This window comes from Folsomia candida, unplaced genomic scaffold (assembly GCF_002217175.1).
Source record: "Folsomia candida strain VU population unplaced genomic scaffold, ASM221717v1 Fcan01_Sc040, whole genome shotgun sequence".
NCBI classification, from domain to species: Eukaryota; Metazoa; Arthropoda; class Collembola; order Entomobryomorpha; family Isotomidae; genus Folsomia; species Folsomia candida.
Genome location: NW_019091232.1, coordinates 564,473 through 580,156, shown reverse-complemented (window position 1 = coordinate 580,156; position 15,684 = coordinate 564,473). Strand labels below are relative to the sequence as shown.

General features: G+C 31.2%; 1 protein-coding gene across 1 annotated transcript; it reads right to left on the bottom strand.

Annotated features, from left to right (window-relative positions):
* Positions 1 to 2,369: 2,369 nt before the first annotated feature.
* On the bottom strand, positions 2,370 to 3,633 carry LOC110861309 (EKC/KEOPS complex subunit TPRKB). Its single transcript, XM_022110414.2, has 3 exons — positions 3,366 to 3,633; positions 3,173 to 3,295; positions 2,370 to 2,737 (listed from the first exon to the last, which is right to left on the bottom strand). Exons 1-3 carry the CDS (start codon positions 3,504 to 3,506, stop codon positions 2,417 to 2,419), a joined length of 585 nt encoding a protein of 194 aa, XP_021966106.1. The 5' UTR covers positions 3,507 to 3,633; the 3' UTR covers positions 2,370 to 2,416.
* Between the last annotated feature and the right edge of the window lie 12,051 nt (positions 3,634 to 15,684).

Sequence of the window (15,684 nt, the reverse complement as noted above, 5' to 3'; positions counted from 1 at the left end):
ACCGGAAGTGGGACTTTCATCCATGAATGATTAATTGGACATGCACAAATCCTACAAGCTGACCCCGACTGTCATTCTGGACTTTGCAGACAAAATTGAGACAAGTAAAGCTTCAAATTTTCAGGGTCGTCTTATTTTATTTACATGCAGTTTTCTTGATGTGTAGCACATTTCCTAGGAAAAATTCATCCTGCTCTATTTAGTTTTTGGTTGCATTATGCAATTTGCATATCCCTTAAACTTGAGACCGGAAATGGGCCTTCCATGAAGGAATAATTGGACACAAATCCTATTATAAGCTGACCCCGAGCTTGTATTTGTATGTATCTAATTGCGTGTGTGTATGGTTTTACCAAAATTCTGTTCAGGGCTATTTACACATTTATTTTTAGTTCCGGTCCATGCGTGATTTGGGCATTCATTCATTCATGCTCATTTTGTACACATATTTATACAAATAAAACGTAAGTTTAGGAAGATCTACATATACGTTGGTCATCATCGTCCAAAGTGGTATATTTTTAAACCCATGATACGCACACATCAAAAATTGTGTGGTAATTAAATGTGTACGAACAAAAATCATTGTCATCTCGTCACCTTTTTGCATAATGGTTCCATTGGTTATCTCATCTCGCCAAACCAAAATTTCACAAATAAATCAAGGATTCTGTGATCCTTCTCGTATTTATTTTATTCATTTCAAGTTCAGAGATCAAGTTCATTGTGTACCCAAAAAAATGGGCATAATTAAATTAAGTAAAGTTTGTTTTATTTTTAAGCTATTATTCAAATTACGTTGGATGTATGTTACCTACATTAAATATGTATTAATTACTGAATTAATTCGAGCTGGCCAGAATGCTATTATGAATCTTTGAAAATAGATTTTAATTAAGTGTTCATTAAATTAATTAATTAATTGATTCATTAATTTCTCATAAAATCTAGCTAACCATAATTTTCTCGTAATTTTGCAAATTTGGATGAGTCTTATCATGAGAGGATAAAATTGTTTACAATAATTTGTATCTTTCCAAGCAGTAATATTTCCAAAATTTGTAAAATTATAAAAATAATTATTACCCAAAATAACGACTGAATTACTGAGACGCCGTTCAATATAATATTGAATGGAAAAATAACTTTATTAAAATATAGATGAGGTGGTCCTTCCCGTTTTTGATTGAATAACTGTATTCTTAAGAAAGTGAATCTAATTAATTGATTAAGTAATTGAGTAATTAATTAGCATATTTTTTTCAAAGAAATTCTGGCCAGGTCGAAATATTAAATTAATTCAAGATTATTATTTAATGGTACAAATTCCCGAAAAATTACGCCTCCTCATTAATTTAATGGTTTGAATATGCTACTAATTAAAAAAACATATTAATTAATTGTCTTAATTAACTTATTAATTAACTAATCCTAAGTTTCGGCAACTAGAGGGATTAAAACTTCATTAATCTAAGTACATAGCATTAAAAGTTCATTAATCTACATAGAAAGATCGCTTCTGTAAATTTTATTATTGACGGCGTCCCACTCCTTCAAATTACATAAAATGTTAACAAAATAATTAAACTATATAGTGCACAAAATTTTATCTGTAAAAACTGAAAATTTCCAAATTGTTGTTACGATTAATAATTAATTATTTTAGCGAAACGCATGCCAGTGTAAAATTTCATGGAGAGGTAACATTGTTGAAATCAAGATGACGAGATCTGGAATTTAATAGAAAACTTTATTTCTGGTGAGAAGGCTGAATTTAATCAATTAATTAGTTATTATATAATTGAACAATTAATTAGTTCCTTTTTGTCAAAAATTGATAATATTCTGGCCGGTTTGAAATATGGAAGTAATTCAGTATTATATATTTAATGGTACAAATTCCCGGGGCATTAACTCAATGGATTGAATATTATGAATTTTTGACAAAAAGTATACTAATTAATTTGCTCAATTAAACGAATAATTAATTAACTAAATCCGGCAAGAATCATGTTAATTATCCGATTGCAGAGAATTTGATTCTGATCTTCAATGCAGATAGTATTTACACAATGTAGATTCTACATTGTGTAAATTAAATACTATCTGTCCTCTAAAGTTTACTATAAATAGTTGGCTTATCACTGCAACAAACGGCATCAAATAAAAAAATGAGTCTTTTTTCAAAGCAAAGAAAATGAAGCAAAGAAAATTATTTCAAAATAAAGAAAATGACTAAATGTGAATGAAAATCTTCTGTGAGAATTCGGAATGACTGAACATTTTGAATGAAAAAAATAATATTTTGCACAGATATGGGTATGTATGATTTTAAGGTCGAGGTATTTACTAAAACAACAGCATAAATAATTAAAGTATTGATTTATTTTGAGCAAAAAATGCATTGCAAAAACCGTTAACGGTTAAGAAGGGGTCGAATTTTGTTGCCGTTTGGCTTTGAAGACCACATGGCGAAACAGGAGGGCGTGAATTCGTTGCACACCATTGGAATAAGGACCTCTTCCAGGAGACTTGACCCGACCCGTTGGAGTACTTTCTCCTCGATTTGATACACTTTTTTGACCAGTGGGATATCCGTGAAGGTCGAGAGTTGGTCCAGATTGACTTCTTCGCCCAGAATTTGTTCCCCGACCTTGGCCCAGAGCGCTTTTTCTCCCATGATGAAAACGTCCGTGTCGCCGTCTTGCGCGCTGAAGTGGTTGAGCGGTTCTGAAATCTGGGGGATTAATTAATTGGTCAGTTAGTTAATGAACTGGCCCTGGGTGTAGTTTTATTTGAGGCAGTGGCGCAACTATATTTTGGGGGCCCTTCGACAAATAGCAAAAAAGGTTGGGTAAAAAATATTCCCTACGGTTGGATTTTAGCCTTTCTTCGGATCAGTTTTCTATCCGCAAAATTCGAAAAGATTTTTCTTACGTAAACGTTTTAAAAAAAATCTGGCACAATGTTTCAAATTGTGCATATAGAAAATATTTGGCCATAAAACCAACAAAGTTTACAATTCTAAATTAAATTCCTTAATTGATCACAAAGTTTTTTAACTTACAAAATAACTTTCGAAAATGTGTAGCAACCCTCGGGCCCCCGATGTCAAGGGGCCCCTCGTTTTTGCCTACGTGCTATTTTCGCCACTGTTTTACGGAAAACTTACGTCTTTTGAGGGTTTAAGACAATAAATGATTTCCGTGGGGAAGGATCCTGTCTTCATTTTGTTTCTTTTCATATTGCAAAGAGCCCTAGTCACGGCGATGGAGACTTGGAATTGGTCGACGATCTGAGATATCCGTGTGATGATAAGTGAGTGAGTAAGATAAGATAAGGTATTTATTTATCTATTTACTTACCAATTTTGGATTCAACAGAACAAACGGTAATTTTGCGGAGAAGATGAGTTCCCTAACTTGCGCTGTGTTGGTCACGTTTCGATACAGTTTTTTGACCAGGTTGCGCTCATCCTTCCACACACGGCTAGTTTGGAAATCCATCGCGAGAGAGAAATTTCGAAATCTTAAGCGAATTTTTAGGATTTTGGAAAATGAGGAACCGCCTGCAAAACTGTTCAATGTTAGGACTTATAGATTTCGAAAAGGGCGCTATTTGCGGACCCGGCTACAGTATATATGTTAAACCACAGTTTATTCCTATTTTAACGTGAAACTTATTTAATTTGCTTAACTCGAAACATGAAATTGTGTCAAAATAAAATTTACATTATCATGGTGCAAATATTAAATTGTATTATGAACGGCGTCATACGAATTAATAAAAATCTAAAATAAAAGTACGAAATGAGGACACATTAAAAAAAACAATGTTTCCAATTTGCAAAATTATCGCGATTGAGCTGTTTTAGTTGAACGCCGTCCAGTGTAAAATTTCGTGGAGAGGTTAAATTGTTGAAGTTAACATAATGAGATCTGAAAATAGATAAGCTTGTTTCTAGTGGTCTCAACGGTTCGGTTCGGTTCGGTTCGGTTCTTGGAAGAACCGGTTTAGAACCGAGAACCGGAATTGAAGAACCGAAACAGAACCGAACTTTTTTTAACTGGAACCGAACCGGAACCGGCCAGAACCGTGATCCAACCGGCGGTTCGGATCAAACCGGTAGTGTTATCAATGTGCAATAAACATGCAATAAACAACAAACAATTCTAATTGACGTTTTTTTGATGAAATTTCACATACAAGTCAGTAACTTATCTATATTTAAACAAGCAAATTCTAATGCATGTCAACGGCAAATCCAGTTATTGAAGTTAGAAAACAATTCCAAGTTTGGGATGTAACCACGTCAAAATTCCATTTTGGGAACTTTGGGGGTGTAACGAAGTAAAAATTTCATTTTGGGAACTTTGAGGTGTAACCAAGTAAAAATTCCATTTTGGAAACGTTGGGGGTGTAACCAGGCCAAAATTCTATTTTGGAAATGTTGGGGGTGTAACCAGGCCAGGATTCCATTTTGGAAACTTTGGGGGTGTGACCAAGTCAAAATTCCATTTTGGAAACTTTTGGGGGGTGTAACCACGTCAAAATTCCATTCTGAAAACTTTGGGGGTGTAAACAAGTCAAAATTCCATTCTGGAAACGGTGGGGGTGTGACCAAGTCAAAAATTCATTTAGGAAACGTTGGGGGTGTCATCAAGTTAAAATTACATTTTGGAAACGTTGGGGGTGTAACTAATACAAAATTTCACTTGGGAAACTTTGAGGGTGCAGCCAAGTCAAAATTTCATTTTGGAAACTTTAGGGGTGAAAAGTTTCATTTGGAAACTAGAAGGTGTAGTTCGGGAAATTCGGAAAAGTTTCGCTAATTGATTTATGTATGGGGTTCGGTTCACCCCGAACCGGCCGGTTCGGTTCGGTTCTCAAAGACTTGGAACCGGAACCGAACCGGTAATAAAAGTTTCGGTTCGGTTCGGTTCTCAGTATAAACCGGAACCGAACCGTAGCCATCGGTTCCGGTTCGGTTCTATGAGAGCCGATAACCGTTGAGACCACTACTTGTTTCTGGTGAGAAAGCTGAGTTTAATCAATTAATTAATTATGCAATTGAACAATTAATCAGTATTTTTTTCAAAAATTCATAATATTTATTCATAATGTTCCGGGTCGAAATATGAAATTGATTCAGAATTAACTTAATAGTAATCGAAAAATTTCCACTCTTAATTAATTTAATGGATTGAATTGGTTATGAATTTAAAAAATTATACCAATTGATTTGCCCAATTAAATAATTACTTAACTAATTAAACTTGAAAACAATTCAGGACGTTATCTACGTTTTCTACGTATTACCTCTCCGTACGGCATCACACTAAAACAATTCAATTCTAATTTTGCAAATTGAAAATGTTATTATTTTTTTGGAAGGATACAAATTTTTGTACACAATTTTATTGTTTTAACCCAATTTGCAAAAGTACGATTTACATAATTCTATAGTAGGGCACCGTTCAGTGCGTAAAAGGTTAGTGGTGAGCTAATATTATTTAAATTAAGGTCATTAGTGAGACAGCTGAAGTTAAGTAATTAATTATTTCATTAATTGTTATTAATTGGTAATTAATTTCATAGTAATTTCATAAATTAATAGTACAGATTGGTAATTTCATAGTACAGATTTCTTAAAAATGTATACTCCTCATTAGTCCTCATTAATTTAATAGAAAGGGTGGAGAATTTTAAGGAAAAAAATTTACCAATTAATTTGCTCAATTAAATAATTAATCTTTTAAAATTGGCAATATTAATTATTCGATTAAAAATAGAAGTCAGTCTCAGTCAGTGTGTGCAAAAAGGCAGCCTTTTTGCTTTTTCTGCATGCCTTTTTGCCTTTTTGCCTTTTTCAATGCCCTTTTGCCTTTTTGCGTGCCTTTTTGTCGTTTTGATGCCTTTTTGCCTGTTAGATGCCTTTTTGCTAGATTTTAGACGATTAAACCCGATTTATTGTCGTTTATAACGTATTAAAGAAATTGCAGAATCTGCAATATGTTTTGAAAATTGTATTGGAGGGTTCTGACTTTCATCAATACTTCAAATTAGTTGAACACTTTTCCCCAAATATCTTCCGCGTTGTTTCTACATCGCCATCAGCTTAATTAATCAAATTTTGACACTAGAGCTCATATTTGCGAAAAGTATTAAAAACGCAATGAATAACTTTCACTTTAATTTTATCACGGGACTCTCGTCTCATCTCGCCCCAAATTAGCAAAAGGGCAAAAAGGCACAGATTTTGGTGGGGCAAAAAGGCAAAGAGGCAGGCAAAAAGGCACTGCCTGCCTTTTCGCTCTGCACACACTGGTCTCAGTATGCCAATAATCTACATTGGGCAAATGATACCTCTCCTCTAAATTTTATTAGGAACAGCGTCATACTAAATACATTTTTTCTTTTAATATGTAAATTGTGCTGTGAGGATATAATAGGAAAAGTGAAAGGATAAGGGCTCACTTGTAGTATTTGGAGGGGTCCGGATTAGGCCTTTTTTGTCAACGTTTCGACCTCAAATTAATTTTTTACCCACAAACCACCATGTGAAGCAATCCTCTTCGTCGTCCTGAAGAAGACCCTTTGAGGTCGAAACGTTGACAAAAAAGACATTTTTTCTTTTACTTAATTTTAAGTTAAACGTATTATTTCAGTACGTAATCTTTCGAAATATAGTAAATATGTAAATATACTAAGAATGGAGGTCTCCCATTGTTTGCTCTCCGATTCTGAGCAAATTCGTGTCAATCGATCACAAGTTTAAGCAGGATGAAATTTGTAAAATTTGTAAAATTTGAAATTGTTTTGTTCAGATTTTATAAATTTGTTGCAGTGGGACGCCGTTCATAATTAAATTTAGAGAAGAGGCGATCCGTAAACAACAAACATGACATCAGTGCATTTTCCCCATCTAATGGCAAAGTTGACATGATTCTTGCCGAATTTAATTAATCATTTAATTGAGTAGATTAAATAGTACTTCAAAAATTCATAATTTTAAATTAATATGGATTGGAAATTTTATGTATGTGTGTATTTTATGTAAATGCATAGTCCGGCCTATTAACGTGTAATAAATTTAAATTATTTATAAACCATATTTTGTCTGCTTGATCTTGAAATATATGCATTATTTAATTAGCTCATCTTTCGAGATGTGTAATTATATTTCATTTTTATTATTACACTAATAATGGAGGTGTCCCAGTGTATGCTCTCCGATTTTGAGCAAATTGGTGTAAATCGATGACAAGTTTAATGAGGATAAAATTTGCGAAAGACACGATCTCCCAATGGGCACGTTTGGCATAGATATTTGCATCCGAAGAGGAGAAAACGCGCATAAATTCGGAAAGTGTACAATTTGTCGACCTTACGGCGTTTTTTCCTCTTGGGATGCAAATATCTCTGCCAAACGTGCCCATTGGGAGATCGCGTCTTTCTCAAATTTCATCCTAATTAAATTTGTCATCGATTGACACGAGTTTGCTCAAAATCGGAGAACATACGTTGGGAGCCCTCCATTCTTAGTTTTAGGAACAATTTAATTATTTTATATCGATTTTATGCAATTTGTGACGCCGCTGATAATAATGTGTAACGGAAAGGTAATTATTAACACGTAGATTCGTTGCAACCCTGGCAGAAGGTAATAAAACTAATAAATATGGGAGGAATAGCTGACCTAATTATTGCTGAATTTCAGTAATTAATTATTTAATCGAGCAATTAATTAGTATCAGTTTGTGCAAAGATTAATTCATAATATTGTGGCTGAGTCGAAAGAACAAATTAATTCAAAATTTTCGAAGGAATTGAGACAATTATGCCTGAACACCGTCTAATTAGGATTTTATCTATATTATGTAAGTCTTACCCTCCATTAAATTTTATTATGAATGGCGTCCCACTCCAACAAATTTGATAAAATTTTAACAAAATAATTAAATTATATAGTGCAAAAAATTGTATCTGTAAAAAAATGGGATATTTACAAATTATTTTTACGATTAAATTGTTTTAGTGTAAAATTTCGTGGAGAGGTAACATTGTTGAAATCAAGATGACGAGATCTGGAATGCAATAGATAACTTTATTTCTGGTGAGAAAGCTGAATTTAATCTATTAATTAATTATGCAATTAAATAGTACAATTTTTTCAAAGATTCATAATATTCTGGCCGGTTTGAAATATGAAATTAGGTAATTCAATATTGATGGATTGAATATTATGAATTTTTGACAAAAAGTATTCTAATTAATTTGTTCAATTAAAGGAATAATTAATTAACTAAATTCGGCAAGAATCGTGTTTATTATCAGAGAAATTTGCAGAGAAACCGAAATTAACAAATTCAGAAATTTTAAAAATAGTTAGCCTGATTCCTGACTAATTAATTTTAACCAATGAGTTGCGCAATTGAGCAGGAAATCAATATTTATTATATGGCAAAACACCTAAAAAGTGTTGATCATCGTGCAGTTAGTAGCTTTGGGTAGTGAAAAAGTGTTTTCAAATTACAAATTTGAAAACTTGATTTTGAATTTAATTTAATTAATTTAAATTAATTTAATTAATTTAAATTAATTTAATTAATTTAAATTAATTGAGCAAGTATAGAAATTATTATTGTATTTAATTTATATAATAAGTATGTAATAAATATTTTATATAATTATAATTAATTTTTTGCACTAGTTTAAATGGTGGTTTTATGTAATTTGTTTGCGTGGGACGTCGTCAACAATAAAATTTGGAGGTTAGGTAATTACAAAATATAGCAGATAATGTAACACTGTGCGTGCAATTCAATAAATTATCTTTAAAAAAGTAAGGTTTCCAATTTTTAAAAAATTATTATGCATAAATTATTTTAATTGGACGGCATCCAGTGTACAATTTAATGGAGAGATAGATAATTTTATCCAAGATGTGATCCTTCCGTTTCTGCTAGAATACGAGGTTAATTTGATTCCAAACAAAAGCTGTATTTAATTAATTAATTAAGCAATTAGTTACATTGTGAATATATTATTTTAAAGATTCGTAATATTCTGGTCGAGTCCAAATATTAAATTAATTCAATATTTGAAAAGTACGTAGATTCCCAAAAAATTTATACTCCTCATTCATAATTTAATGGAGCGATAATTTTTGAAAAAAAATCCACCACGTAATTTTTTCAATTAAATAATTAATCAATTAACTTCGGCAATAATTCTGTTAACCATTCGCAAAATCTGGACTGTATATTTTAAAAAAAATTTGGAACTACGAATTCTACGAATTTGTGGCCCAGAATTTTTTTTAGCAAATTCCCAGAGCCGAGAAATGAAATGACTAAAAACGTGCTTATTTTCGCGATATAGCGACGAGTCATGCAACCAATCATACGTCGTCAATGTCAAAAATATTTATTTTTGTCGTAATTATCGTATTTGTGTTTGACGTCTCCCTTTTGTTTGCAACATCATAAAAATAACAACTTTCCGAATTACAATTAATTTTGTACAAAATCCCAGCTTTAGCTAATTCGGTATCTGTGGATATCTTAAAATTATAACTTTTAGCGAAATTAATTATCGGCTTTGAAATGCAACTTCAATTAGTACACCTGATACTTCCTATTTTCTTAAATTTGTAATTAAGTCATTAATCAAAATTAATTATTTAATTACGTAAACCTGAGAGGTCCTTCTTTAAAAAAATGCATCAAACTCAGAGTATATACTTGTTAAAAATTGGAAACGACCCGCTCTACAAATTTTATAATTTGAACGCCAAAATAAAAATGAGTGATGTGAAATAATAAAATAATTCGGCTGTTCGGCTATTGTTATCCAGGATCCATCCATAATGGGAGGAACAGCTGTACACCTTGGCCAGTTCCCTTGTAAAACTCTATCCTCGTTTTAAGAACTCCGGGCAAATGAAACAGTAATTAAGTATTTAATTGACCAAGTCAATTAGTAACATTAAAAAATCATGATGTTTAATACACTGAACTAATGAGGAGTGAAAATCTTTCGGGAATTTATGGTTTAATAAATCCGCATTAAATGTAAATATGTTCGAACATAAAAATGTGTAGAGTAAAATTATTTAGAAACCATATTTTGTTATACTGTTCATCCAATATTAATAGTCGCAATTTCTTGGAAAATTTTCTGAGAGGTTATTTGGTTGCTAATTGAAAAATAAATAATCTGCCAGGTAACCTTTCAGAATTTTTTGCGACTAATAATACTGGGCGAACAGTAGGTGATCTTGGAATTAATATGTGTTTTACTGTTTTCAATAAATCTTTCGAAATATAGTAAATACTCTCCATCCACGAACTTTCACAGAAATTGCGAATTCTGAGAAACTTCGCGACTGTCAGTCTCAGAACAATTTTACTTATGCTAACAGGGGTTTTTGAGACTGACAGTGGCCTAGTTTCTCAGAATTCTCAATTTCTGTGAAAAATTGAAAGCTCAATCCTGCATGGATGAAGAGTACTTACCAATTCCCGAAACGTTTCCTCTTCTAATAAATTTTTGAAAAATGTTACCAATCAGTTTGCTAAATTAAATAATTAATTAACCAAATTCGGCAAAATCCTGTTAACGATTTGATCCAGTAAAATTGGATTCAGTAAGCAAATAATCTGTCTACATTCGGTAAATGTTACCTTTCCTCTAAATTTTAACATGCACGACGTTCCATAAAACAAATTCCACAAAATTTCAATACAATAACCTAATTGGTGTTAAAATTAACTACAATTATATATTCTTTAATTTTAAAGTTACAATATCATATTTATCATATTTCGAAAAATTGATTAATGCCAAAATAATGCCTTTATTATGAAGATGAACTAAAAAATGTTTATCGATAATAATTTAAATTTGCAAGTTTAATATATTTGCATATATGCAAATATATGCATAAATGTATACATTTATGTATTGCGGATTTTAACTAAAAATTCCCTAAAAATTTATCCTCCTCATAATTTAATGTATTGAATATTATAAATTTTTTGAAAAAATGTTACTAATTAAATTGCTCAATTAAATAATTAATAAACCAAATTCTGCAAGAATCATGTTAACTTTTTTTCCAATTGATGCGAACACCGATGTCACCTATTTTATGCAAATATTACTTCTCCTCTAAATTTTAGTATGAACGGCGTCCCACGCAACAAATTATATAAAATCTTAACAAAAAATTCTCACAAAAATTTGTATTTTTCAAAAACGCAATATTTTCAATTTCCAAAATTATTACTACGACTGAACTATTTTTGCTTTACGCGTTTTAGTTGGACGCAGTTCAGTGACGTAAAATAGACGGGAGAGAAAATATTTTCAAAATCAAGATCTTGAGAGTATTAATTTCTCGGATGTGCGAATTTATTGCAAAATTATTTACAACCAATTTCCTGAAGGTTTCATAACCTTGAGATCTCCTCCTTTAAAAAGGATCAAAATCTGGGATTTATATTTTTTTAAATTGGGAACTCCCTGCTCTACAAATTTGTCGTCCAGAATTTTAAAATCAGTTCCCAGAGGCGAGAAATGATTAAACATGTGCAAATTTTTGGACCAGTTTCGACGAGTTTCAATTTTTCTCAAGGCTTCTTAAACTTGAGATCTCATCCTTCAAAAAGTGTCAAAATCTGGAGTCTATATATTTCAAAAAATTGAGAACGATCTGCTCTAGAAATTTGTCGTCCAGAATTTTAAAATTAATTCCCAGAGCGAAGAAATGATTCAGAATTTTTTGATTTTGAAATTAATTAAAAAACTACAACAATCATATCATTTTCATCTAAAACTCGTCGTATGTCACCTACTTTTTATAAACATTGTCTCTCCTCTAAAGTTTATTATGAACGGCGTCACACGGCAACAAGTTGAATAAAATTTCATAAAAAAATTATTAAATGAGTGCAAAAATATTTATTATTGAAAAAAGTAAGTGGGACACCCTTCAGTATAAAATTTAATGAAAAAGTAAAACTTTTGAAATTAAGATGATGAAATTTTGAGGCTAATAGTTAACTGGATTTTGAATTTAATTAATTATTAATATATTAAATTTAAGCGCATATAATAAATATTTGGTATAATTATAGTTAATGTTTGCACTAGTTTAATTATTTACGGTGATTTTATGCAATTTGTTTTTATGAGACGCCGTGCACAATAAAATTTAGAGGTGAGCTAATTAGAATATATAACAGATAGAGTTCGTGTGCCACTGTTCGTGTAATTAAATAAAATATCTTTTAAAAAGTAATATTTTCAATTAAAAAAATTATTAGGATTAATTTAGTTGCTTTAGAGGAACGGCATCAAGTGTAAAATTTAATGGAGAGATTGAATCCTTACAAAAGCTGTATTTATTTAATTTATTAATTAATTAAGCAACTGACCATGAGAAATTAATTAGTATATTTTTTTAATTCACAATATTCTGGTCGAGTCGAAATATTAAATTAATTCAATATTACTCAAAAAATGTATGCTCCTTTGTGAGAATTTTTGAAAAAAATCTACCAATTAATTTGCTTAATTAAGTAATTAATCAAATAAATTCGACAAAAATTTTGTTACCCGGCAGATTACAGTGACTTATCTACACATCATTTCAATTTTGTCCACACGCTAAATTTTATTATAGTTGGCGTCTCAGTCCAACAAATTGCATAAAACCTCGTAAAAAAAATTATTAAATAAGTACACAAATTTAAAAACAAAATCAACAGATTACCAAATTATGCGGAATCACCAAAATCGTCAAAATTAGCATATTTTTAATAATTTCTTATCTCGGGGAATTTATTTTAAAATTCTGGACAACGAATTTGTAGAGCAGTTCGTTCCCAATTTTTTTGAAAAATATACACTCCAGATTTGCACTTTTTGGCGGAGGGGATCTCAAGTTTAAGAATCCTTCAGAAAAATTGGAGCTGGGTGAAATTGGCTCAAAAAACTCCACGCCATTCAATTAATCAACTCACTGACGGCAAATTTGTCGTCCAGAATTTTAAAATAAGTTCCAAGCGCGGAGAAATGATTAAAAATAAGATGATTTTAACGATTTGAGTGAAGACTTTTAATGTCAAGTTAGGGAACACAGAAAATACAGTATTTTCTAATATGCACTAAGGTTGGGTCATACTCTGTAGTCAAGTTTTTTGAAAAAGATAAAGCATACTAGAAGTACGAAAATGGTAATTTTTACTGCTCCGTGTTTGTCTATGATCCTTTTATGCGCTTATCGAAATCTGGAAAAAATCGGTGGTTTTTAAGTAGTGGGAAATTTTTATTAAATTTTTATAAACGTTTTGACGCCGATTTGTGAAATACTAAGAATAAAACATGATCAAATAGCACCGCAGATAGCACTTGAACTTTTGAACAATTTTGTTCGAAATGTAAAAAAGTAGTAGTGTAAAAATTTCAATTTTTGCTGCTGCGTTTCGGGAAATTTTAAAATTCTAAACAACTAATTTGTAGAGCTGCTACTCCTCCTTTCCAACTCTCCCCAAAAGAACTTTGGGGCGAGCACGTCGACGTCGAAAAAGGGGCGAGGCACGACGTCCAAGAATTATATTAGCCGAGAAGCCGAATTATCCTATTATTTAACACCAGTTTATTTTATTTTGGTGTTCAAATTATTCAATTCGTGTCAAGAATTTGGGTAATTGAATGACATCTACGTCAAAATAAAATAAACTTGTGTTAAATAATAGGATAATTCGGCTTCTCGGCTAACATAATTCTTGGACGTCGTGCCTGGACGCCTTTTTTCGACGTGCTCGCCCCGAAGCTCTTTTGGGTTCATGGAGAGTTGGAAAGGAGGAGTAATTAAAAAAATATACACTCAAGATTTTGACCAGGGTATTCCGACCCTGGGTTTTATTGGGTTGGGTTTTTTGGGTTTTAATGGGTTTTAATGGGTTGTTAACGAATAAAACCCATTGAGTTTTACCATGTTAAATGGGTTTTATTCGGGTTTTAATGGGTTTTAACTGTGTTTCAGCTTAAAACTATATTCTAAAAGCTGAAAACAACTGTCATACGTTAGACGAAGTTGTTTTATGGCAGCTAGCAGTCTATTTTATTAATACTGTAAGTTTTGAAAACCAGGAATAAATCAGCGAGTGCCATTACAGGTTTCAAGTGACAAAAAATAAATAAAAAATAATTTCGGAACGAGGTATGTTTAACTGAGCATATATAATTTAATTACATTTAATTTACATTTTGCTGTCATAATTAATACTTTTTTCCCGAATACTTCCTCTCATCTCAGCGAATAAATTAAACAAAATACTATAGTATTTTTTTAATTTATAAAGTTTTTTAAAATGTTTCAAGGCGATCTTAATTATCACCTCTGAAAAAATCGAGTACTTATGGACAACGAAGTACTTTATTATGAGCAAAAGAAGTGTGTCTGTAAAAATCACTTATTATATTCCTGATCATAATACATCATGAATCTGTATTACACCAGGTGTAATACAGATTCATGTAATACATACGTACTTTTGTTGTTCCATAAGTTTCATTGTTCCATAAGTACTCGATTTTTTCCAGAATTGATAATACACGTTAAGATCGCATTGAAATATTAAATTTTAAAAAGTTTAAACAACTTGGATTTCATTATGATGAGAGGAAGCATTCGAGAAAAAGGTAATATATGTAATTAATTATGGTCACATAAAGTATTAGATTATGATCAGTTAAATAGGACCATTTCGAAACGGATACAAATTCTAACATGGACAAGGAGGATTTGCATATTAACTGAAATTGGATTGCAATAGTAGTGAAAATTGTTGTTCAATGTATTGCTTATGTAAAACCTAATAAAACCCAATAAAACCCATAAAACCCATTAAAACCCAAAAAACCCATTAAAACCCATTAAAACCCCTGTGTCGTTACTTTTTGATTAAAACCCTGGGTTTTTCCGAACCCTGATTTTGACACTTTTTGAAGGAGATCTCACGTTTAAGAAACCTTCAGAAAAATTGAAACTCGGAAAAATTGGGGTAAAAAAACTCGCTTGGATTCGATTAACGTTCCACTGCATTCAGATTTTTAATTTTTGCGTCTCAAATTTTTTTTTTCTTGCAACTTTTTCTTGAAACTTGTTCATCTCCGTGGGTGTTTTATAAAATGAAGATTTTGTTGCATCTACAAATCGATAATTTTGAGATTTACAAAGTTAGGAGATTAGAATTCTTTTTTTCTATGAGAAAATATCTAATTTTTACTTATTATTTTTTTATCTATTTTTTATGGAAGAAAAAAAAGTGAAAATTCACACCTCCTAACTTTGCAAATCAAAATCATCCATTTTCTTAAAAAATAGGCATTTTTGGAAGCAAAAAAATCTTAATAAAAAAAGACGCAATTAAATGAGCATTTTTCAAAATCACCATTTGAAGACATGAAAGTAGCTACCTTAAAAGATATCTTAAAACTATAAATTTTTAGCACACTTAATTATCGGCGTTTAAACTAACATCGGTACAGTTTATTCTTCTTGTTTGCTTACATGCACATGTAAATTTGTAATTAAGACATTAATCAAAATTAATTAATTACTTGCGTAAGCTTGAGATTGCATTTTTCAATAAAACGTCAAAATCTATA

Excerpts from the sequence above, each read along its gene's own strand:
- LOC110861309 (XM_022110414.2), bottom strand. The coding sequence starts at position 3,506 with ATGGATTTCCAAACTAGCCGTGTGTGGAAGGATGAGCGCAACCTGGTC. Across the intron at positions 3,296-3,365 it reads TTCTGTTGAATCCAAAATTG|ATCGTCGACCAATTCCAAGT; the intron begins GTAAGTAAATAG and ends CGGATATCTCAG. Across the intron at positions 2,738-3,172 it reads GTCTTAAACCCTCAAAAGAC|ATTTCAGAACCGCTCAACCA; the intron begins GTAAGTTTTCCG and ends TTAATCCCCCAG.